The sequence below is a fragment of the Tursiops truncatus genome, chromosome 13, assembly GCF_011762595.2.
Source record: "Tursiops truncatus isolate mTurTru1 chromosome 13, mTurTru1.mat.Y, whole genome shotgun sequence".
Taxonomy (NCBI): Eukaryota; Metazoa; Chordata; class Mammalia; order Artiodactyla; family Delphinidae; genus Tursiops; species Tursiops truncatus.
Genome location: NC_047046.1, coordinates 7,976,559 through 7,999,900, shown reverse-complemented (window position 1 = coordinate 7,999,900; position 23,342 = coordinate 7,976,559). Strand labels below are relative to the sequence as shown.

The 23,342-nt window shown below is 42.6% G+C and overlaps 1 protein-coding gene across 6 annotated transcripts; it reads left to right on the top strand.

Moving 5' to 3' along the window:
• The first annotated feature begins 3,904 nt into the window (after window positions 1-3,904).
• RNF34 (ring finger protein 34) lies at window positions 3,905-23,322 on the top strand. 6 transcript variants are annotated; one of them, XM_033836870.2, is made up of 8 exons: window positions 3,905-4,059; window positions 12,542-12,760; window positions 14,240-14,452; window positions 14,597-14,647; window positions 16,088-16,186; window positions 16,447-16,648; window positions 18,701-21,860; window positions 22,300-23,322. In XM_033836870.2, exons 1-7 carry the CDS (start codon window positions 4,054-4,056, stop codon window positions 18,889-18,891), a joined length of 981 nt encoding a protein of 326 aa, XP_033692761.1. In that variant the 5' UTR covers window positions 3,905-4,053; the 3' UTR covers window positions 18,892-21,860; window positions 22,300-23,322. The 6 variants fall into 6 exon arrangements, with proteins under 6 accessions (XP_033692761.1, XP_073646160.1, XP_019805797.1 ...); XM_073790059.1 differs by having other exon boundaries at window positions 14,240-14,647; window positions 18,701-20,294; window positions 21,665-21,860; XM_019950238.3 differs by lacking the exon at window positions 14,240-14,452.
• Window positions 23,323-23,342: the final 20 nt, after the last annotated feature.

Here is a 23,342-nt window from a genome sequence, read left to right as displayed (position 1 = left end):
TCTTCCCAGACCAGGGCTCGAACCCATGTCCCCTGCATTAGCAGGCAGGTTCTCAACCGCTGTGCCACGAGGGAAGCCCCTCAGTTACTTTTGTTTGGCTCATATCTAGGCAACCAGAGTCAGGCACTAATCTAATAATGCAGCTAACTCAGATGAGGGGTGGGGGTGGGGAGGTGGTGGAGAGATGCAAGTGCTGGAAGTGAGACAAGAAGGGCAGAATGCAGAAAATTGTTAAAACTGGGTGATGGATATATGGGAGTTCATTACACTATTCTGTTTACTTCATATATGTTTGAAATTTTCCAAAATAAGAAATGGCTTAGTACAGCAAGTTGCTAACCAACTCTGCAAAAGGCTCATATGGTCCTTCATGATTTACTACCTTTGAGACAATCCTTTGCTAGAATAAAAATTGCTATTCTTCTACCCTATTGTCTAAAGAGTACACGTAATGTTGAAAGAAATCATTTATTCAGTAACTTTTAAAATTTTTAATAAAACTTTTGCTGCTTCTTGAATTTGAGAAAGGGTTTTTGAAATTATTTGACTTAAGAGTGCATTATGGGACTTCCATGGTGGCCCAGTGGTTAAGAATCTGCCTGCCAATGCAGAAGACATGGGTTCGAGCCCTGATCCGGGAAGATCCCACATGCCGTGGAGCAACTAAGCCTGTGCACCACAACTACTGAGCCTGCGCTCTAGAGCCCATGAGCCACAACTACTAAACCTGTGCTCCTAGAGCCCGTGCTCCGCAACAAGAGAAGCCACCACAATGAGCAGCACGTGCACCACAACAAAGAGTAGCCCCGCTTGCTTCAGCTAGGGAAAGCCTGCATGCAGCAACAAAGACCCAATGCAGCCAAAAAAAAAAAAAATCCTTTCAGCCTCTTATTCCAACCACTACTGCAGTGACCTTAAAAAAATAAATAAATAAAAGAGTGCATTGTGAATTCAATAAAAGAATTTTTTTGAGGGATTAAAAAAAGACAAACTCAGAGATCAGCCCCATTACATATTAAGCAAGTAGTTTAGATGCAATAAATTATCCCACATCTTGGGAATTCTTTTACTCTGAAATACAAAGTATTAGGCTGTTGATGATTATGTTAGCAACAGACTACATTTTCTTGAACCCCAATTGGTACAGTTAGTACACAGTTGAAAGAGAGGTGTCATTATATAAAGTTTGAAACAAAGAAAAAATTTTGATCACATAATGTGTCTCTTTTACTGAAAAACTATGGTGTTTAAGCAGAAAAATGCCTCTCAAGCTTCAGGACATTCCAATTTCAAGTATTTAGCAATTGTGAACTCATGTGTACCCTATTTACTTCCTTATTTGAAAATTTTTTTCTCCCTTATTTTTTTCAATATTATATTCCTTCTAAGTCTTCCAGAAGAAAGAATTCACTCAAACATTTATTGGGAGCTTTGCTTTAAGTTAGGCACAGAATAAGACAAGTCTTCCTCAAGAATTGCGGTTTTAAAATGGTCTTCAATACAATCTCTCCCTACTCCTGGTTTTTGTTTTGTTTTGTTTTTATTGCTTTTCTCTGGTCAGTCTCCAGCTGCATTAACTTTTTTTTTTTTTGGTGCTGATTTTCAATATCTTTATTATGATTATAGCTTTATTGAGATATAATTCACATACAGTTCACTCATTTAAATTGTACAATTCAATAGTTTTTAGTGTATTTACAGAGTTGGGCAACCATCACCACAATAAGTTTTAGAACATTTTCATTGCCCCCCAAAAGAAACCCCTGGGCCCATTAGCATTTCCCCCTAACCCCCTCAACCCTAAGCAACTACTACTCTACTTTCTGTCTCTCTGGATTTGCCTCTTCTGGACATTTCATATGCATGGAATCATACAATATGTGGTCTTTGTAACTGGCTTCTTTCACTTAGCATCATGCTTTCAAGGTTCATTCACATTATAACAGATATCAGTACTTCATTCCTATTTTGGCTAAATAATTTTCCATTGTATGGATAGACCATATTTTATTTATCTATTCATCAAATAATGGACACTTGGGTTGTTTCCACTTTTTGACTATTGTGATTATGCCACTATGAACGTTTATGTATAAGGCTTTTTGATGGACATACATCTTCATTTCTCTTAGGTTTTTACTAGGAGTAGAATTGTGGGGTCATATGGTAATTCTATGTTTAATATTTTGAGGAACTGCCAGACTGCTTTCCAAAGCAGATCCACCGTTTTAGCGTTCCACCAGCAATGTAATTAAGGTTCCAATTTCTCCACATCCTTAACAGCATTTATTATTTTTTTTATTTTAGCCATCCTAGTGGGTGTGAAGTCGTATCTCATGGTTTTAATTTGCATTTCCCTGATGACTAATGATGTTGAGCATCTTTTCGTGTCCTTAATCGTTAACTCTTCAGGTAGACCTGCCAGCTTCCTTTCTAATGAGGGAGAAATATGACTTTGTACCACCACCAAGTGTTTATTGAGTTTCTTTGTGCCTGGATCATTAGAAGAATTAGTACTTTTTCTTCCATTGAGGCTCAGCTGCTGCTCCCACATGGTGAATGAAAGGCTTTCTTTGCATTTTTCCAAAGAAGAAAATCCAGGACTATAGATGTTAAATTATATTATCTGAGCAATGCTTGAAGCAAGAAAAATAAGTAAGCTAAAAAACAAGTATTGGGCTTCCCTGGTGGCGCGGTGGGTAAGAATCTGCCTGCCAGTACAGGGGACACAGGTTCGAGCCCTGGTCCAGGAAGATCCCGCATGCTCTGGAGCAACTAAGCCAGCACACTGCAACTACCAAGCCCGCGTGCTCCAACTACTGAAGGCCGTGCACCTAGAGCCCGTGCTCCGAAACAAGAGAAGCCACCGCAATGAGAAGCCCACGCACCGCGAGGAAGAGTAGCCCCCGCTCACCGCAACTAGAGAAAGCCCGTGCACAGCAACAAAGACCCAACGCAGCAGAAAAAATAAAGAAATAAAAATAAATAAACAAAAAAACCCCAAGTATTATTGCAGTCTAAGGAAGTGGGGTGGCTTTGTGTTTTAAACTGACATAGTACATATAAGCAAATCTATTCAAAAGGAATAGAACAGTCAGGTTCTCATGAGACGTGAATTGACATCTTCATATCTCTTTCTCTACTTATTTATTTAAGTACTGGTTGAGTTAAGAGAGGAGAGGAAGAAGTATCGGAAAACCAACGGAGTGTCATCAGGTCAGCCTGAAGAAATCGATACTTTAATTTACAAACTAATTTTCTCTGTCCAAATAAAGTCAACTCCAAGGGCTCACCCTAATTCTCTCACCGTGCTAGGATTTGGTTATTTTGTTATGTCGCTCTAAAAGAGCAGCTGGGATTTGAGAACCGTTGGTTCTTCAAGTGTTCTCAATAAAACGTTTTTTAAAGCCGCGTCCTTGCGTGCGCAGCTGCCACTGCTTACCAGACCCTCCAGAGAGGAGACCTGAGGTCATTACCGACTGTGAGAGGCGTGAATGTCTGGGGAGGAAATCCGAGGCCCTGCTTTGACCGCTATAACAAAAAAGTTCCAACCAACCGGCGTTTTCAAATTTACCACGCCCCTTCCCGCCCTCATCTCCAGAGGAACTTGACCACCCAGCCCTGAACCCAGATCTCTGCTGCAGTTTCCTGCAGGGTACGCTGACTCCAAGTTCAGCGATCCAGCGGAGAAAACCGCGGAGAAAACCGCTCGGTGACTCCCGCCACGCCCAGACCCGCCCATCTCTGCTTGGGGCGGAATGGATTCTTTCTCGGCCTTCCAGGCTGCGACGGAGGCCCCGCCCCATTCCCGCCACTTCATTGGCTTTGGTGACCGGCCCCCCGAGTGTCAGCTCCGGATTGGCCGAGTCGGCCGCCGCTCGGCGATCTTCCCGGGCGCGCGCGGCGGGCGTGACCACGCCCCTTACGTCTGGACGCTGGGTCGCCTCGGGAGCCTCAGTATCGCCGCCCAGAAGGAAGGAAGGTGGTTGTGGTAGGTTCTGCTATGGTGCTGAATTCCTCGGCAGAGCCGACCCAGAAGCGGCGGTCGCGGCCATGAAGGTGAGGGGCCGGTGGGGCCGGGCAGTCCCTCCTCTCCTCTCCGGCCAGTGCGCTCGAAGTGCCTTCCTTTCGCCTCAGGGGTTACCCTGCCGGCACCTCGGAGAGCTCCGCGGAGGGGGGGTCCCCCGCCGGCTTCTGGGGCCCTGACCCGCAGGGCGGATGTCGTGGGCTCCCGGACGTTTCCAACTCCCACAGCGCCTCCGTCAGCGAGCCCGAGGCCGGGGGAGAGCCCGGGCCCGCCCTGCACTCACGCCTGGTGGGCCCCTCTCCGCGCTGGGCCCTGTCCGTGTCCTCGGGGGCCGGAGGCAGACCCCCTGGTGCTCGCCTCACCCTCCGTGCCTTTGCCCACAGCGTGCCCTCTCCCGCCCCGAGTCCTTGAACTAACCCAAATGTTGGGAGCACCACGGGACTGTCGCAGGACGGAAACTGCAGGACGAAGGGAAAAGGGGTTGTGCGGGGAGTCGTGAGGCTGGGACCCGGCTAACTGGTTAGAAATGTCTCGGGGCGGGGATCCCACCCTGAAGGATCTGTTTGCAGGCTTAACACAGGGGCCGTGACCTAGAGCTCTTAGCAAACCCGTTGTGTCTCCATCGCTGCTAGGTACGCAGCAAGTAATTTGACAGCTTGAGTCTTCACGGTGGGTGTGAGAGCGTGGGAGCATCACTGAGTGAGAAGTTTAAGGAAGAGGGGGGAGGGGGGAGGTTCTGGCCTACTTTTGGGAGCTGATTCTCTCAACTTGATCGCTGAGAGTTCTAAAGAGCTCTGGGTACAACAATCAATTCACGTATTGATTCAAACCAAGTGGGGTGAGTCATAAGGTGATACTCTTTCAGACATCGTTGATTTCATTAATCTCAGTGAAGAGGTGTGATTGGCGTGGGTAAGAAAAATAACAGAGTGAACTGCTAGCTAAACCTCTACCTTCACAAAGCCCCAAGAAGATATTTTGTTGAGCATTTCCTATGTGTTAGCTAAGAGGAATATATCATGCGTAGAAGTAATTCAAAATATAATCCCACCCTTTAGGAGTTTGCCAACCAAAAGAGAAGAGACATTCTCAAGAAACCACATTATGAGGCAGAATTTGATGTAAGGTATCAAAAAAATGCAAAACCCTCAGGAGCAAGAAAGGATTTTTTTCTGGCTCTAGGAAGCAAGGAAGATTTTTGGAATAGGTAACTTCCGAACTGGGTGTTAAAGTATGAGGATATTCAAAGAGCTTATTTTTTAACTTCCCAGTTCAGCTATAAAATATTTCAACTTAGAATACCTATTAAAATATCTAAAACTAGCTTTCTTTCCTGAAAACCATCATCCCGCTGTGTGTTAAGATCCAAAAACCAATAAGGGATCTTTATACATAATGCCTCAAAGAATGTCAGTAACTTTATTAGTAAATATTAAATTTGTGACCTATCAAGAAACAAGGTTTAGAAGGAGAGAATTAAGGGCAAGTACAGTGTTGAAATTTTTTCAGAAGTGTTTTTGAATTTAGGTGGAGGATACTGCTTTCTGAGTTGAAATTTTAGAAACAAAGTTGGATGGGATTTGAAAATATAAAAAGGTATATTTTATGAAACAAAATGCAGACCTAAATAGACATCAGTCTGAACAAGATGACAGTTATGAAGATACTGCTTTTCATTTAAGTTTTCGTGAAAACTGGATTCACAAAATTTAGGATTGGGGCTATTAACTTTGTTTCATATTGAAATTGTCTAATTTTGCGGTATCTATAGATTCTGGGCAGGGGCATTAATTCCTGATGTCATGGAATTCTAACATGTGAATGTTCATCTAAGCAAGTATTAAATTAAAATTTCAGTGGAATTAAAATTAATTTAAAAGCCAAGCAATCAGATAAGTACATCTTCACACAAACCCAGGACCAGGAGCTGATTTTAGTATATGTGTAGAATGGGTATTTACTTTCTTCCTTTAATTTTTTTGTCTTTTTTTGTTATTGTTTAGAAACTGTTGTTTTGAAATAGGTTTGTCTCAAAGATTCAAGTAACCATTTTACCTTAGAGTAGCATCTAACTAACTTCCTATAAGGGATTAAAAAAAATCCAAATTAGTATCTTATGCTAATTTGATTTAATCTCCTTCCTGTTTTCCCATATTTATATTGATCTCACCCTTAATTGTACTAATCATGTTCATTCTTCCAAGCTCAAAACAAGACATCAAGACGAAAGTAATCTGTTTAATGTAATTTCCTTTTCCTTTTTTTTTTTCCTCCTTTCTCTGAAAGGTGGGGGAGTGGTGCTAAGGGTCAAGTATACTGTTTTGTTTTTTAATTTTATTTACTTATTTTTGGCTGCGTTGGGTCTTTGTGGCTGTGCTCAGGCTTTCTCTAGTTGCGGCGAGCAGGGGCTCTTTGCTGCGGCGCGCGGGCTTCAGTAGTTGTGGCACATGGGCTCAGTAGTTGTGACCTGCGGGCTTAGTTGTTCCGTGGTATGTGGGATCTTCCCAGACCGTGGATCGAACCCGTGTCCCTTGCATTGGCAGGCGGATTCTTAACCACTGCGACACCAGGGAAGTACCAAGTATACTGTTTTAAGAAAAGAAAACAAAACCCAAACATGAAGAAGGTGACATTTATGATCTCCAGAACACATTATTTGTAAAAATCAATCAATTTGGCCAAATGTCTTACCTAAGAATATTACAGTTTTAAGTTCAGCATTTGTTTTTGCATCCTGCTTAATGTCCAAATGGTATGAGAGAAAGAACTTAGGATTTAGAATTTCCTCCTTTGTGGTATATAGCCTGATATTTAATCATTAAGATCGCAGAGTTCCTGGTGTATTGTATTTCAGTTGAAGCAGCAGTTTCAGTAAGAAATTCTTTCCCTTTTTAAGGAACTGTTCCTCCAGTGGCTCTAAATAGAGTAAAGATTTTTGCTTATTATCTTAATGGTTTCTTCTGGTTTACTTTAATTTCTGTAGGGAAGATTAACCTAATTGAAATTTAAACTGTAAAACTTACTCTCTTATATCACTGGTACTGAGATTTGAAACATCTTTTCATATTGTTTAACATAAGGACATTGAGTTTTAGCAAACTGAAGGTTGTTCAGAGTTTAAAGACAAAGCTTGTGGTGATTGAGTTCTCTGAAGAAGCTTCCACTGGTGGAAGAACTGAATCCCTGCCTGGTCCTTGTAGCTTCTTACAGCATCCAAGAAAATTAATGTTCTTGAAATTGAAACTTCTAGGTTTATCCTTAAAATAAGTGTGTAAAATATTACCATATTTAATTTAGAGTTGAGGCAAGCAACTCTTAGGAGGTGGCATTATGATTACTGCTGTTTACCTAGTTTAATCAAAAGCAAATGATTTAGACTATGATCATTTAGTTTTTTGCTGTTTTCAAACCCATCAACTTCCCCACTCCCCCTTCTCTCTCTCTCTCTCTCTCTCTGGCTGTCATTTAATCTTCATGGAAATCACTACAGCTTTTCTTGGTCTTCATTCTAGTTTGCCTGGCTACTATTACATTTGGTGGAATAATTAAAAGGGATCACATCCTGATGTAGTTTAGAATAGGATTCAAAGTTTGTAGTAAACTTGTTAATTCTGTAAGTTGAGCATTTTGGACGTCTCCCCGCCCCAACCCCCAGATATTCTAGAAAGCACATTAGATCTCACACAGACACGCACACGCACAATCAAAGACAGCTGAACCTTGAGCCATTTGAAAACTGGCACTCTGCCAAAAAGAAGGCTGGGGTACTGCTCTTGCAAAGAAAGAACACATTCCCTCTTGCTTTTGTTGACTGAAATGATGATTCAGAATGGGCCTGTATTGTGTGAATCTGACTGAGGAACCCAAGAGAGTGCTTAAAAAATTGGTGGTGGTGCTATTGTGGAAATAAGTGTCACAGCACTGGAAACTGTCAGTCCCACTCTCCTGCAAAGTGTTTACAGTTGTGGATCACAGTCTCCTCCCCTCCTCTGTACTCCTACAGAGGGGAGGGAATTTCTAATTCATTCTTTAGGAAGGAACAAGACGAACTTTTATGTTGGTGATTTTAGCAAAGGAGCTGAACATGCTTGCTTCAGTACTTTTCTGAGACCTTCTCAGATTTATCTTCCTGTGGGTAGGGAAGGGACTCTGGTCAACTAGATGGTAAGCTGCTGTTGGTCAGCTGTGCTGGTGGCTGGCTGGCATGTTATCAAGACCAGTTGGCTGCAGAGCTAAAGTCATGTTCTCCAATTGGTGTTACCAGTAAAAAAGCAAATATTTAAATTTCTGTTTGTCTTATTTCTTTACTCAGTTTTAAAATGGGAGTGAGAAAAAAATGTAGTGTTATTGGCTCCCTAAAATCTTGGTGCACTGTCTTTGAAAACATGAGAACTGGCATTGGATACTAGAATAACATGAAGAGATCTAGGTGTCTGGGGCAGTCCAAACAGGAGGCTTTACAATTTAATTTCTTACTGTGGGCCATGTAAGTTTTTAATATGAGATCTGGTTCTTAATTGATGCCTGGCAGGCCATGGTTCCATGGCTAATCTACTCAGGAGCAATTTTAGTCTAACAGGATGTTTAGGAAAGGGATTAGGTTTATCAAGAAAAAGTCATTTATTTTCAGTAGTCATTGATGGCTAGAAAGTCAACTAGAAACACAGCTAAATTCTCTAAACTAGGAGTTTTGTATCAGACATAAGTAGATGGTTGCCTTATTCGGTTATTCTCTATGTTGTTTTTGATGGTCCATATTCATGGTCAAGAGAGGAAATGTAACCATCCTTCTCACCTCTTGGATTCATGTGGTTTAGTCTGTAGAGTCCTGCTGTCAACCATGGTCCCAAGTAGGGTTTAGAATTGTTAGTCACATAAGCCCAGATCATAGCAGAGATCCAGACTTTGGCTTTATTCGTGGAAAGGTAGTAGTTCGGAAAATACGCTTCAATCTTACTATCAAAAGGTAAGCAGAGTGTGAATAAAAGAAAAATAACGGAATGCAGGCTGATTAAACTGGCGGAAGATCTTAGAGGATAGGGACGACGGAAGTAGAGAGAACATGAACCTGGGTCTCTAAAGCTTTTAAGGGGAGGGTTCAAAAAGGGGAAGCTTTTTGTTTATGACCCTACCAGGTACGGTAACTGGGCTCTAAGGAAATATAACAAAGACAGAGAGTCAAGAGCTCAGAGAATAAATTCATGTTCGCCTCCCCGCCCCTTTCCCAAGAGCACACGTTCAATAAACTGTTGGGAAAACGCTCTCTTAAATTGTTCCCTAATTGCTTTTGTAGATTCTGTCACTTGAAAAATGGGACTGTTATATCAAGTATTAACAGAAATTTGGACAGATTTGAGAGGAGAAAGGTCAGTATAGGACACTCAAAGCATTATTAGGGCAAGGTAATAGTCCTTAAATAGGGATCCCTGTGCCCTGAGGGGACACGCAGAAGAAATTCAGGCAATTAGGACTTTAAGGGAAAGTACAAGAAGATGAAACATACTAACCGGAGGCAGGGAGATGGACCCTAAGTTTGGAAGATTCATTTTCTGGGTGGATTCTTCAACTTGGGGGTGAAGAAGGACAAAAATAGTTTGCCAAATGGCTTTTTGACAGACCCAGAAATCACTGTCTTTCTCCCAGTATTGGAGAGTTCACCCAAGAAAATATGTAGAGGAATAAGTTAGGAAGTAAGAAATCTGGGCCAAAAAGCAAAGAGCAAGTAAAATGAAGGAGGGCACCAAATTTCAGCTTAACTTCCAGGCTGATATGTGGTAAAGGAAAGGAACTGATTGGGGACTTCCCTGGCGGTCTAGTGGTTAAGACTCCGAGCTTCCACTGCAGGAAAGTTCGATCCCTGGTCGGGGAACTAAAACATGCGCGTGTGGTGCAGCCAAAAACATTAAAAAAAAAATTTTTTTTGTTTTTTAAAAGGAAAGGAACTGATATAAGAATCAGATTAAATTGTTAAAAACTCAGCTGAGGCCTTCTGAGCTAATCCTTTCTGAAAGGATTAGGGGAAACCAGAGGGGGAAAGGAAACACTAGAGGCAAATCCCACTACTTGGGGATGGGGGTGTGAAGGGGCGGTACCTACACAGGTAGTGAGGAGCACGTGGCAGAGATGTTGGTTCTAGAACTCTAGAGGCACAGGCTTCAGAAGTAACCACAGCCCCTTCCATTTGGGAATCTGAGTGATTCTCCAGCTGAAATGATGTAGGCAGAAAGGAGAAATCCCCTAGACCGAGCAGGTGTTAACCTTTTAACCTTGACTGTACATTCACATCACATAGGGAATTAAAAAAAATTCTGAGGCCCAGGTTGTACCCCAGACCTGTTAAATCAGAATCTTGGGGCTGGGACTCAGGCACCAGTATTTTTTAAGGCTCTCCTGGTGAGTCCAACCACTGTCTTTCTTTCTTTCTTTTTTTTTTTTTCCGGGTGTGTTGGGTCTCCGTTGCTGCGCGTGGGCTTTCTCTAGTTGTGGTGAGCAGGGGCTACTCTTCGTTGAGGTGCGCAGGCTTCTCATTGTGGTGGCTTCTTTTGTTGCAGAGCACGGGCTGTAGGTGCACAGGCTTCAGTAGTTCTGGCTCGCGGGCTCTAGAGCGCAGGCTCCATAGTTGTGGCACACGGGCTTAGTTGCTCCGCGGCATGTGAGATCTTCCCGGACCAGGGCTCGAACCCGTGTCCCCTGCATTGGCAGGCAGATTCTTTTTTTTCTTTTTCTTTTATTTATTTATTTATTTATTTTTGGCTGCGTTGGGTCTTCATTTCTGTGCGCGGGCTCTCTCTAGTTGCGGCGAGCGGGGGCTACTCTGTTGCGGTGCGTGGGCTTCTCATTGCCATGGCTTCTCGTTGTGGAGCATGGGCTCTAGGCGCGCGGGCTTCAGTAGTTGTGGCGCGCCAGCTCTAGAGCGCAGGCTCAGTAGTTGTGGCGCACAGGCTTAGTTGCTCCGCGGAATGTGGGATCTTCCTGAACCACGGCTCGAACCCGTGTCCCCTGCATTGGCAGGCGGATTCTTAGCCACTGCGCCGCCGGGGAAGTCCCATTATTACTATTTTTTGATGTGGACCATCTCCAAAGTCTTTACTGAATTTGCTACAACATTGCCCCTGCTTCATGCCTCGGTCCCTTGGCCACAAAGCATGTGGGATCCCAGCTCCCCAGCCATGAATCTAACCCGCACCCCCCACACTGGAAGGCAAAGTCTCAACCACTGGACCGCCAGGGAAGTCCCTCCAAATAGCCTTTTAAGGTTGTTTAAAAAATATTTTTTTAAGAGCTCATTGGACAAGCAGTAAATGTTTGACAGAATTAGATAATAAAATAAATGGAACAGTGCCTTTGTTATGCCATTTTAACTAATAAGACCTCACCTACCTGGACTTCCATTACTTATCACATTATCTAGAGTCTAGAATATGCATAAGTAGTAGGACAAGGGGCAAAAGCTCATTGGTTCCAAACAGTGTAGCTTTATATTTTAAGCATAGGAAAATGCCTTGAGCCCTCACTGAAAATGTATTTTTATATACACTTCTAACAAGCTTGGTTATCAGGTTTCTGAATGCAGTAAAAAAGGAGAGACAGGTTGCTAGAGGTAGATATAGTGATAGCAGTGGTGATTCACAGAAAGGGAAGAGATGAGAGGAAAAAACATAAAAGGCAGCATATTAGTTTCAAGCCACTTAGTGGAGTGGCAAATAGCCCTTACACCTCAAAACGTCATTATGATTATCAAGTCATCAGAAATTGTGTTCAGTATTCTCAGTTTGCTTTTTTAAAATATTTTCCTTAATGTTAAATTAATATATTCCTTATAAAGGTTTGGAAAGCAGGGGAAAACAAATTATACGAGATATACATGAAAACCTAGAGAGCACTTCAACTGGCATTTTGATGTTTTCCCAGTCATTTTTAAAAAATCAAAAAAGTTTCCACATGCCATAGTTTATTATGCCCAGATACAAATGAGAGGACAGAAGTTTAATGAAATTAAGTAATTAGAATTTATATTCTTTCTGCTAAATGATAGCTGGGAAAATCTGCCTCAGCCTATAGAACGGTGCTGTAGTCACCAGTCTAAGGTTGCCAGATAGAATACAAGACACTCAGTTAAATTTGAATTTCAGATAAACAGTGAACAGCTTTTTTCGGTGTAAGCATATCCCAAATATTGCACAGCACTTACTTCCATCTAGTCATTTTTCTTCTGTGTGCATGCACGTGTATCTCTAAGCATATGTGTTTTTTGTTGTTGTTTTACGAAATTGGGTTCATATTGTATCTTCTCCTTTGTTAACAATATATCATGAGTATCCCCAAAGCCAAATATTCTTTGTAAATACCAGAATATTATCCACTTCCCAATAGCTTAAAATTTTGATGCTTAAAAGAATAATTTCGAAATTATTTAGGGCAAACGTGCCTCTCCAGAATGGCATTCCCCGAGAATCCCAGAGAGCCCAGGTTCCAATCAGCTTTAAACTGGTGCCTATTTTCGTTCCTTTCCAGGCGGGTGCCACGTCTATGTGGGCTTCGTGCTGTGGGCTGCTGAATGAAGTCATGGGGACTGGAGCTGTCAGGGGCCAACAGTCAGGATTTGCAGGAGGCACTGGTCCATTCAGATTTACACCGAGCTCTGATTTTACCACTTACCCACCAGCACCTACAGAAGGGCCTAATATAGTTTGCAAAGCCTGTGGACTTTCATTTTCAGTCTTTAGAAAGAAGGTGAGTTGGATGAAATGTTACACACAAAAAAACACATGTATCACAATTCTTGATTGTATGTTATTTTGAATACTAATGAATATTCATTTCTTCTTATACAAATATCAAAAAGTCCTAATAACCATTCCCCATTTAGAAAAGTGCTGAGTTGCAGAGACTGTATCACTGCTCAGGTTTTCTGACTAGACGTTGTTACTTCTCATGTTGCTCAGCCATTCTTTCTCCTGGACTCTGACCTGTTCATACACTTTGATTCTTATGTTCTGAAGCAAGAGATTTAATTAGTCTGCAATTTTGTTCAGAGAAGATTTACTATAACTTTGATCTCAAGTTTCAAAAAATGTATCCCCACCCACATTAACTCAAGTGAAGAAATGAGTATATTAACATTAGCTACTGTTTAAAGATTCAACATGCAAAATAACAGCTAAAACCGTTATTTTCTTTAGGACAGAAAGTTGTTCTTTCTGAGAACCATCATATTGCTGGGCCATCTCCCAGGCTTGTCAATCCAGTCCTTTGAAATACTTAACAAACAAGGTGTTAGCTTGTGGGAACAATGCCCCAAGCAGAAATGACCACATCATCATGTCTTCTTTTAAGTTTTGCTTGTGGAATGGCTTTGATTGTGATTAAGGCTCTAGGGTACAGATTACTGTATAAGTGGGGTCCTCTGTTTGCTTGGATTGACCTTGAGAGATCAGTTGCCTTTCTCTTTCCCTGTGTTAGGCTTTTCCCCCTTCTCTCTCTTTTTTTTTTTTTTTTAATTTTTGGTGTCATTGGGTCTTCATTGCTGCGCGTGGGCTTTCTCTACTTGCGGCGAGTGGGGGCCGCTCTGTTGCGGTGCGCGGGCTTCTCATTGCAGTGGCTTCTCTTGTTGCAGAGCACAGGTTCTAGGTGTGCAGGCTTCAGTAGTTGTGGCACATGGGTTCAGTAGCTGTGGCTCATGGGCTCTAGAGCGCAGGCTCAGTAGTTGTGGCACACGGGCTTAGTTGCTTCATGTCATGTGGGATCCTCCCGGACCAGGGCGCGAACCCATGTCCCCTGCACTGGCAGGCCGATTCTTAACCACTGCGCCACCAGGGAAGCCTGCATTCTCTTTAAATGGGGAAATTTTCACATAGGCAAAGAGCAGGAAGAGAGTTTGTGGTCATGCTTTCTGCTCCATGTGGTTCAAGTCAGCTCTGTTTTGCTAATTACGTTTGCCCGAAGGGGTGGAAAGGTTTTAATTCATTAACACAAGAGTATGTTTTTCTTAAAGGTCTGTATTTGAACTTCTGTGAATCCAAACTGCCTCAGCAGTGACTGTTTTGATTTTCACCACTTTTAGAACACGAAAATGCCCATGGGTCTGGTGCCATGGGGGACTTCATAAGAACTAAAATTTAATTTTAATAGAAGGCAAAAGGAAAACTAGTGCTTTCACAATGGCTTGTATCTGGCTCTCATTAAATGCTTCTTTCCTATCTGTTTCTTCAGCATGTATGTTGTGACTGCAAGAAAGACTTTTGCTCCGTTTGTTCGATCTTACAAGAAAATCTCCGTAGATGTTCCACTTGTCACTTATTACAAGAGACAGCCTTTCAGCGCCCTCAGTTAATGAGACTGAAAGTGAAGGATCTACGGCAGTATCTCATTCTTAGAAACATACCGATCGATACCTGTCGAGAGAAAGAAGACTTGGTAGATCTGGTACTGTGTCACCGTGGGCTGGGCTCTGAGGACAACCTGGACACGAGCAGTCTGAATTCCTCAAGGTCCCAGACTTCTAGCTTTTTTACACATTCATTTTTTTCAAACTATACAGCCCCATCTGCTACCATGTCTTCCTTTCAGGGAGAGCTTATGGGTGGAGACCGGACCTTAGGATCTGGAGTACTGGCACAGGTACGAGGGTGTAATTACCCCGAGGGCCTGGCATGTCGTCTGCTTTCCGCCAATATGGAGGGGGCTTTAGGGCTGAAGACTCCTTGCTGAGCCGGGGTTCCACGTGCTGCTGAACTCTGCACTTGCAGGCTCTCCTGATGTGAGGCTCCAAGCTCAGATGCTGCCTGAAGGGCCCAAAAAGAGCTCATCAGTCTCTTGACCTTAGTTACCTCAGTTTCCCTCTCTTATATAGTTAAATACTAGCTGTCGAAATAATGACTGTCAAATGTAGCATATAAACATTTGCAGGACTATTTGTATGTCAGTGACCATGGAAACTATAAGTTAACCTAATGCCCAGTTGCCTTGCTACCGTAAAATTGTTCTAATTTAGATATTGGGAAACAGCCATCTGAATTAGTGACAGGATATGGTTATTTACTCATTTCAAAGAAATGCCAGTGCAGAATGTTGTCCCAGTGAGGTCCTTGGGCATACTAATTGAATAACATGCAAAGTCTTGTAATTAATACTCAATTTGTATATATGAATGATTCTAAAATGCTGAAAGAATTGTTTTGAACATTCATTTCCACATTTAATTTTCTCCTTTGAGGAAAGAGGTTAGAAGCAGAGGGAAATGTGGTCTAGTTGCTTTCTAAAGAGTCATCAATTAGATAAGCCCAAGCTAGGAGTTTTATTATTTTCCCAAATGGCAGCTGGCATAATTATGATGCAAAGGTAAGACACATCTGACTTTTGTGTCACTTTTGGGTATATGACACCACTTGGGAGATGTGGGTCTTTGGATGATACAATATAGTGTTTGTGAACTAGTGGGGTAGAATACTTGAAATTGGGCATTGTCCTAGGCTTTCTGTTCTCCTTAAAGAAAAGAGTATCTGATTGTTGAGGAATTTCTGAAAACTAGAAATGGCATCAACCATCAGTGAATTAGTCTAGAAAGCATTGTTTGGAATTAGAATGTCTAAGCATGAGGTAGTAGGATTGAGATCTTTGAAATCAAATACCCTTGACACTAGGGCTGATCTTAGAGCTTTAGTTTCTACCTGTATCTTAGAGGCTCCAGTTAAACCAGCCAGCTGCAGGTCCTTTGCTAAGGACACAGTGCAATTCCATACGCTTTTGGCTTTGACATTCTGTGATGGGACCTTCTTAACTTCTGGGGAGTTAATACTATGGTTAGATTTTAAAAATTCACACGCACATAGGAATTTGACTTTTGAGATAACTATGGAAGGTAAATTGTTTATCGAATCATGTGGTGCCCAACTCTTTGGGAGGGGCAGCAGCACTCAGGATCCTAGGAAGGTGTGGAGTATGCCAGGTATTAAGAGTCATTCTTGGGGAGGATCTATTGGAAGGGTTTTCTCCAGTGATAAATATGGGTTGGTACCATTAGGAAAATGATTCCTGACCTAATATGTATTATGTGTGTAGGTGCGAAGTGAAATAGCTTCAGCAAACACAGATGATGATGAAGAAGATGATGACGACGACGACGATGATGACGAGGATGAAGAAAACTTGGAGGAGCGGGTGAGACTACCTATAAAATTTGGTTTCCCTGACACGTCACCTTGGTAGGCAGGGAAAATGCCCATGTGGACTGTCGCTAGATTAGCACAGGATGTTTCTTTTGGTTTGAAGGCAGCACAATACATAAAACACTTCAAGAACTGGTGAGAAGTCTGGGGAGAATCTCCAGGGCCAGTGATGACTGTAGGGTGAAGGCAGCATGCTGTTTTCCTTGCTGGATTTGCAGGAACAGAGGTAATGGACACACTCTGTGATTTCAGACATCTGGCCTCGCTAAGAAGAGAGTGAGAGCTTCTCTGTCTGACCTGTCAAGCCTTGAAGACGTGGAAGGGATGAGCGTGCGCCAGCTCAAGGAAATCCTGGCTCGGAATTTTGTCAACTATTCTGGCTGTTGTGAAAAATGGGAGCTAGTAGAGAAAGTAAACCGGTTATACAAAGAGAATGAAGAAAATCAAAAGTCATGTAGGTTTATTTTTCCTTTGTTTCCCTGTAGTAGCTTTCTTTAGGCCTTTAAAAACTGGCCTGTTTCTGTCAGTTAAGTCCACTTTATTTTTGAGAAACCTATGTATCCTTTTATTGAGTGTGAATTAGTTATATAAACTTGTTTATAGATCTGTTAAGCAGTAAGTTCATTATGTGATGTTGGCTTTGAGATCACCATTGCCAATGAGTTAGATAATCTTTTGTTCAGTCTGGTTTTTCTGGTCATAATTTGTTAGAACTCTAATGAAATTCCTTTATCTAAGAAAGGCTTGTTTTCTCACTAACCTGTCTGGCAGGCCAGTACTGAGGATTTAAAAGCTACAATTGAGATAATCAAACAGTGGGGGGAAAAAATTCCCTAGAGCCAGGATGTTAAGTAGTTCTTAACATCAAGTATCAGTAGGTTTCTTTGTAAGTCACGAAAAGCTAAGGTTAAGAACTTCTGAACTATTTATTGATGGAGCATGGAGCAGAAATCCTCAGCTGGTAACAGGGCCAAGCCACAGAGCATTTATAGGCAAGAAAAAAGAATTCAGTGGTGTTCAGACTGACAAATATTATGTTCTTATCTAGAAAACAGTCCTCCCATCATTAACGTGTGTCATCTTGAGTTTTTTTCTTTAAAACCTGGTTATAATACAGCATTTGTTGATAAACAGGTTTATGCCCAGAATATGCAGATAGTATTTTGGCACACCTATTTCTTTTCTTTTTTCAATATATTTATTTATTTATTTATTTTTTCAATATATTTATTTATTTTTGGCCGCGTTGGGTCTTTGTTGCTGTGCATGGGCTTTCTCTAGTTGTGGAGAGCGGGGGCTACTCTTCGTTGCGGTGTGCGGGCTTCTCACCGTGGTGGTTTCTCGTTGTGGAGCACGGGCTCTAGGTACGTGGGCTTCAGTAGTTGTGGCTCGTGGGTTCTAGAGCACAGGCTCAGTAGTTGTGGCACAGGGGCTTAGTTGCTCCGAGACATGTGGGATCTTCCTGGACCAGGGCTCAAACCCGTGTCCCCTGCATTGGCAGGCGGATTCTTAACCACTGTGCCACCAGGGAAGTCCCACACCTACTTCAAAGATGATGCAACAGTAGCAGATACAGGCATCTTAATCATTGGAGCCTACAGAGGCTCATCTGTTATCTTATTCATGGATCCTTTCTCCCCACTTTCCAGTAATGGTATGGACCATGAACTAGGACCCCAGATGAGAAGATTCTCTTGACACAACAGTGTTTATTTCCTTAAATTCAGGGACTATTCGCTTTTCAAGCTTGAATTCCTGCTTGGTTCTTTCTAACCTTCTTCATGATTCCCATTAATCCCTTCTGTGACCTATACAAAGGGAAGCCTCACTGTCCATAGCTCTATGGCCAAATCTCAGGCTGCAATGAACTTTTTAAACTCATTCTGAACCTTTCTTATTCAGAACCAGAATGTCCCATGCCTTTTGAGTTAGACAGACTCCCAACAGTACCATCGTAGCCAGAAACACAGATGAATTTTGAGATGCTTCCAAGGCTCAGGGGGTGCCATCCCTCAACTACAGGCTACTTGATGTATGACTCTATAGCTTTCCCGTTGGTGTAGAAATAAAGCTCCCCCTCCTACTAGGATGAGGCTCTGGAGCCTGTGACTTTCCCAAGGCCACACAGTTGGGCTGGAAATTCGAATCGTGTTCTGACTCTGAGGCCCGTGTGTAGGACAGCCTAGGGCTTCTTCATTTTTATTTATAGAAGCAAGCTATCACAAAAACCTTGTATTATATACAGATGTAAAATAGAATTAAATAGGGGCGGGGGCGGGAAAAAAAGAATTAAATAGCTAACATGTGTTAGGCACTTCATCCCTGGTTCTAAGCTAAGTAAGTATCTCTCATTTATTCTTCACAAAATCCTATGAGGTATAATTATTGCCATTTCTAGTGGAAGGAACCGATGTGCCAAGAAGCAGGGACTATTTCTCTTACAGTGGGGTCACTCTGGGTCACTCAGAGGCCGTGCCCGCAGCCCCAGCTCTCTGTTGCCTTTCAGATGGCGAGCGGCTGCAGCTGCAGGACGAGGAAGACGACAGCCTGTGCCGGATCTGCATGGACGCCATCATCGACTGCGTCTTGCTCGAGTGCGGGCACATGGTCACCTGCACCAAGTGCGGCAAGCGCATGAGCGAGTGTCCCATCTGCCGGCAGTACGTGGTGCGCGCCGTGCACGTCTTCAAGTCCTGAAGCCGAGGACCCCCCAGGCTCGATCCCAGACGTTTCAGTGCACAGAAGGGACTGGAAACTTCCTGTTCAAAATCTGAAGCTATTTTTAAAAATTATTTTCACGACTAACTGGGGACAGGAAAGATTCATCCTAAGTTGCAGCAACACTGGTCCATGCTGTATGCCTGTCAGCTGGAGGACTGGCTCAGTTTCCCAGTTTCTGCTGGGCTTCTGCACACATCTCTGATTACTAATTGCCGAAGTCAGACTGCTTATGGCATCAGCTACTGTTCTCTTTGGAGGACATTTATCTTGTTCTCTTATTTCTCCTTCATCCTATTTTTAACTTAAACTACTCAGATGTTTGAAACTTCTGCTCTCTTTGGATGAGGTCACTGTCTGCAAATGGCCGACATGGTACACGCTGAACAGGGGCACCTCTGAATGTTCATTTTATTAGTCATGTATATTTTAAATGCTACTATTTGATGAATGTAATTTTCCACATTGTTGCTATTTCTGCGTTTAAACGTAATTGGGAACAACTGACATTCTATAGTCAACTACCAGGGCCTGAGACTAAACATGTCCATTTTTGTTCAGGTACAGCTTTTTATAGCGAGGGCTGCATCTAGCTTCCTTCATTAGAGAAGTGTGTGTGTTAAATTCTTTATTAACGTGTAATCAGTTTACACTTTTATATATTGCAAGTGTATTTTCAGTGCTACCCACTAGCTAGTTTGAACTTTAGGAATAAAATTAGGTTTTAAAAAATGCTTTTGTTTACATTTGTCCTGGCCAGTTCCTAATTCACTTCGGTGCAGCATGAATGGGTGTCCAGGCCTGGTCTAGTACATTCTTCATGAGAGAAAGGAGCACCTTCAAAGATGTTGTACCTGTCTACCTTGGCTGCTAATTTACCAGTAAATTTAACTACATATTTGCCACATACTGTGACCAGGTATTTTGCCAGGTGCTTTATGGTTACCTCCAGCATTCTGAAATAGATACTGCCTCACATCACAGATGGGGAACTTGATCTCTGAGAAGTTAAAGAACTTGTCGAAAATCTCACAGTTAAAAAGTCACCATAGGGAATTCCCTGGTGGTCCAGTGGTTAGGACTCTGCGCTCTCACTGCTGAGGGCACCGGTTCAATCCCTGGTCAGGGAACTAAGATCCCATAAGCCATGTGGGGCAGCCAAAAAAAAAAAAGTCACATCAGAATTTGAACCTAGCTCTGATGACTTTTTCTTACCTCTTCTAATACCACAACTGAGAAACCTGAGACATTAGCTTATGCTAAAAGGTTCTTGGGACATTAATGATCTGAAATCTCTTTTCTTTTAGGTCCAGCTCTAATCAGGGTGGTTTTTTGGTTTAGTTGAGACCAACTGTGGATTCATTCCCATGGCTTGTGGGCAGGTATGTTTTTAGGAAACTACGTAACTTCTTGGCTGAGTCCTGTGGGTTTTTTATCTTTTGACTCTGCAGTGTTTAACACATGCCTTCAGGTGCTCAGGATCCAGAAGTCAATCAACAAGACCTGAAACTTACAGCAAAGGAGGTAAACAGTCTTGCCCCTCTGTGCTTAAGGCAGAAAGTTTGGCTAGCTGTGAAAAAAAAGTTGCCTTTCTACGTTTTCTGGTTTTGAGTGTCAGAGCATGTAAATCAAAGCCTTGTGGATATTCTAAATACCCTTCTCCTGTGCTTGCCTGAAGAGCCCAGGGTGGGTATTAGCTACAATTCAGATGGACAGTAAAAGCTCAGCCCCTGCTGAAGCCTTAGGAGCACTTAGTCTGTACTTCTCCTGAGACGGTGAACTCCAGAAGTTCATCGTTCCCCACAAATCCCTAATTTGGTGGAGAGAAGTCTTCAAATCCAGGCCAGTGGGTGATGGTAAACACACTGAAATAGAAGCTGAGCAGCAGGTGTTGGTGTATCTTAAATTAGAAAATTGAGATTTATTTGCTCAGTCTCAGAACAGCTTGTTTACTGTTTCTTTTTGGACTTATAGTTTCAGGTGCTTGTTTCAGCAATGAACAAAAACTCAACGGTGGATCTTCTTAAGTAGCATTTTGAAATAACCTTGGCTCAGTGAGAAGCCAACAAATTTTTAGCCTAATAGGCTCGACACTTGGAATAACTGAATTGCAAGGGACTAACTTATCTGGCAGAGGGCAAACATTCCTCCCTGGAATCTGCATTTTCTAGCTGCATGCCATGCATCTTTTTCTGAATAGGTCATCTATCATATGGATAAAATTCTGGAAGTTCACAATGGAATGCAATGACGTCTCTTTGTCCTTGTCCTCACAGGATGGAAGGATGTCATTCCATGTTTTGGATGGGCCGTGGTGCCTGCCTTTGTAAAGGCCAGGATGCCTAGAGGAAGGAGGGTTATGGCCTCTCCTCTTTCCTGGGTTAAGAAGTTATGATCCTCTTACAAGAAGTGGTCCCTCTGGTTTATGGTCCTTCCATTACTTCATCAGATAGTGTATGGGCTCAGAGCAGCTGTTTGCAGGCACCTAGCTTGGCCTGGCCTCATCTAAAGCTCATTTTTGAAGGAATGAGTCTGGTCAAGACTGTACTGGGGTATAATCTTAACTGGATTGTTCAGTACACTTGGGGGAAGGTCATCTGTGACCAGTGCACTGCCTTGGCCATCTCAAGCCTAGAGAGATGCTGTCCTTACTCTGTGGTGTGTCCTTATGGAAACTCTGGCTGCTCAGCCCTGGCAGCCCTTCCTTCACCTCCTCTCTTGGCTGACCTGTGTGCTCCTGCAAACATTACAGGGGAAAGAGGGCCCTCTAATGCCGAGATTCCACTTGAAAACCACCGTCCTCCTTCAACGGTTCCCAAGTGAGAAGATGCCTTTATTGGACGTGAGGGTGACTCTTACTCGGAGGCTCACAGCACTCAGGCCGCCAAGAAGACTGCAACTTGACGTCTTGTGTGGGTGCTCCACGATGAACGATCAGGCTTGCAAAGGTAAGCCACGTTTTTATAAATAAACCACAGAGTGTTAAACTAATCTTAACCTCTGTTAAATGCATCTCCTGAGTTAAATTCTGGGGTGCAACAGCTTCAGATGTCTCCAATTTGAGTCAGAAAGTATCTCTGGATTTAAATTAATAGGCAGCGGTACAAACTAGATGAGATGTAAAACCATTTCACCGTGGCAAAAAAAAAAAAGGATGGGGGCAGGGGCAGTATGAAACTACCACAGCAGGAAAGGCTAGTCCCATGAGTCCCAAGTCTGATGTTGCTGTTGATGCCTGAGGAAGGAAGCTGGGTTATCTTCATTTTCAGATGACTAGAGCAGTTGTTCCAGTATAAAAATCCTGTGATCTAAAGTCTACTTCTCACTGGTTTCTATGTCTGCCACCTGGGGAAGTTATCGCCTAACCAGGTGCCTCCACCACCCCAGCCCCAGGTTACCAGTGCAGGATGTGGCCTCCTTGAGTTGCGTCCAGTGGAGGCTGAGGAAATGAACCCCTGTCCCCCTTTGGCAGTGGAAATGCCAAGTGGCTGTGGAAGTTATTGTACACGGGTGTGGTCAGCAGCACCCAAACAGGTAAGCCACCCTGCCCCTTAAGGCAGTTAGTACCTAATTCTTACACATGGACACTAGTGTAGCACAGTTCTTTCCCGTTACCTTTATTAGCTACAAACAGCAATATCTCTTTCTGAAGACGGAAAAAACACGTACCAAGGGGCTGCCGCATTTCTCAGATGAGTAAGAAATTATACCTTGTTTGGCTTCAAAACAGTATATACACTGGCGTTGAGACTACTGCCTCTGGACTTCCTAGTCAAATTTCTAGTCCACCCCTAGAACAGAAACCCTCCAAGTCCAAGAGTGTTTTTTTTTTGTACAATTGTTTATACAAATTCAACAAAGGTAAAACCACGTCAGGGAAGGTCTAGGAAAACACCACCTTACAACAATGGCACTTATGAATGCATAACTTTACAACTAGGAAACAGCCATGTTCTAAACCTTAAACGAGAACTCAACTCACACTTCAAAGGAGAGAAAAAAGGAAAAGAAAGGCTATGTTGGATCATTTATTCAACTTCTTGACTCACTGTATAAATTAGATCTATGTAGAGTACAAGAGCTCATATGCGGGAGCAAACCCCTCCTGAGTTCAAAGGCTGAAGTCTGAATTTTAAAATTTTGAGAAAAAGGTGAATTCTATACAGAGGAAATTTAGCAAAGTGTCTCACTTTGACTATAATTTACACATATCCACAACATGCTTATGTAACTTCTTGACATACAAAGCAGGCTCTCAACTTCCAGTTAGACATGCTTTTAACTGGAAGGTCTTAGCCTGTTTTGCCAGATCTGGGCACGTGTGTAGACGGAGTCGTATGACGTACAGGTTAAGTTCTCTCCTACCTGAAGGAAACCAGGAAAGTTGGCAATCTCAAAACAATAAAAACACTGGTATGCATTCAAACCTT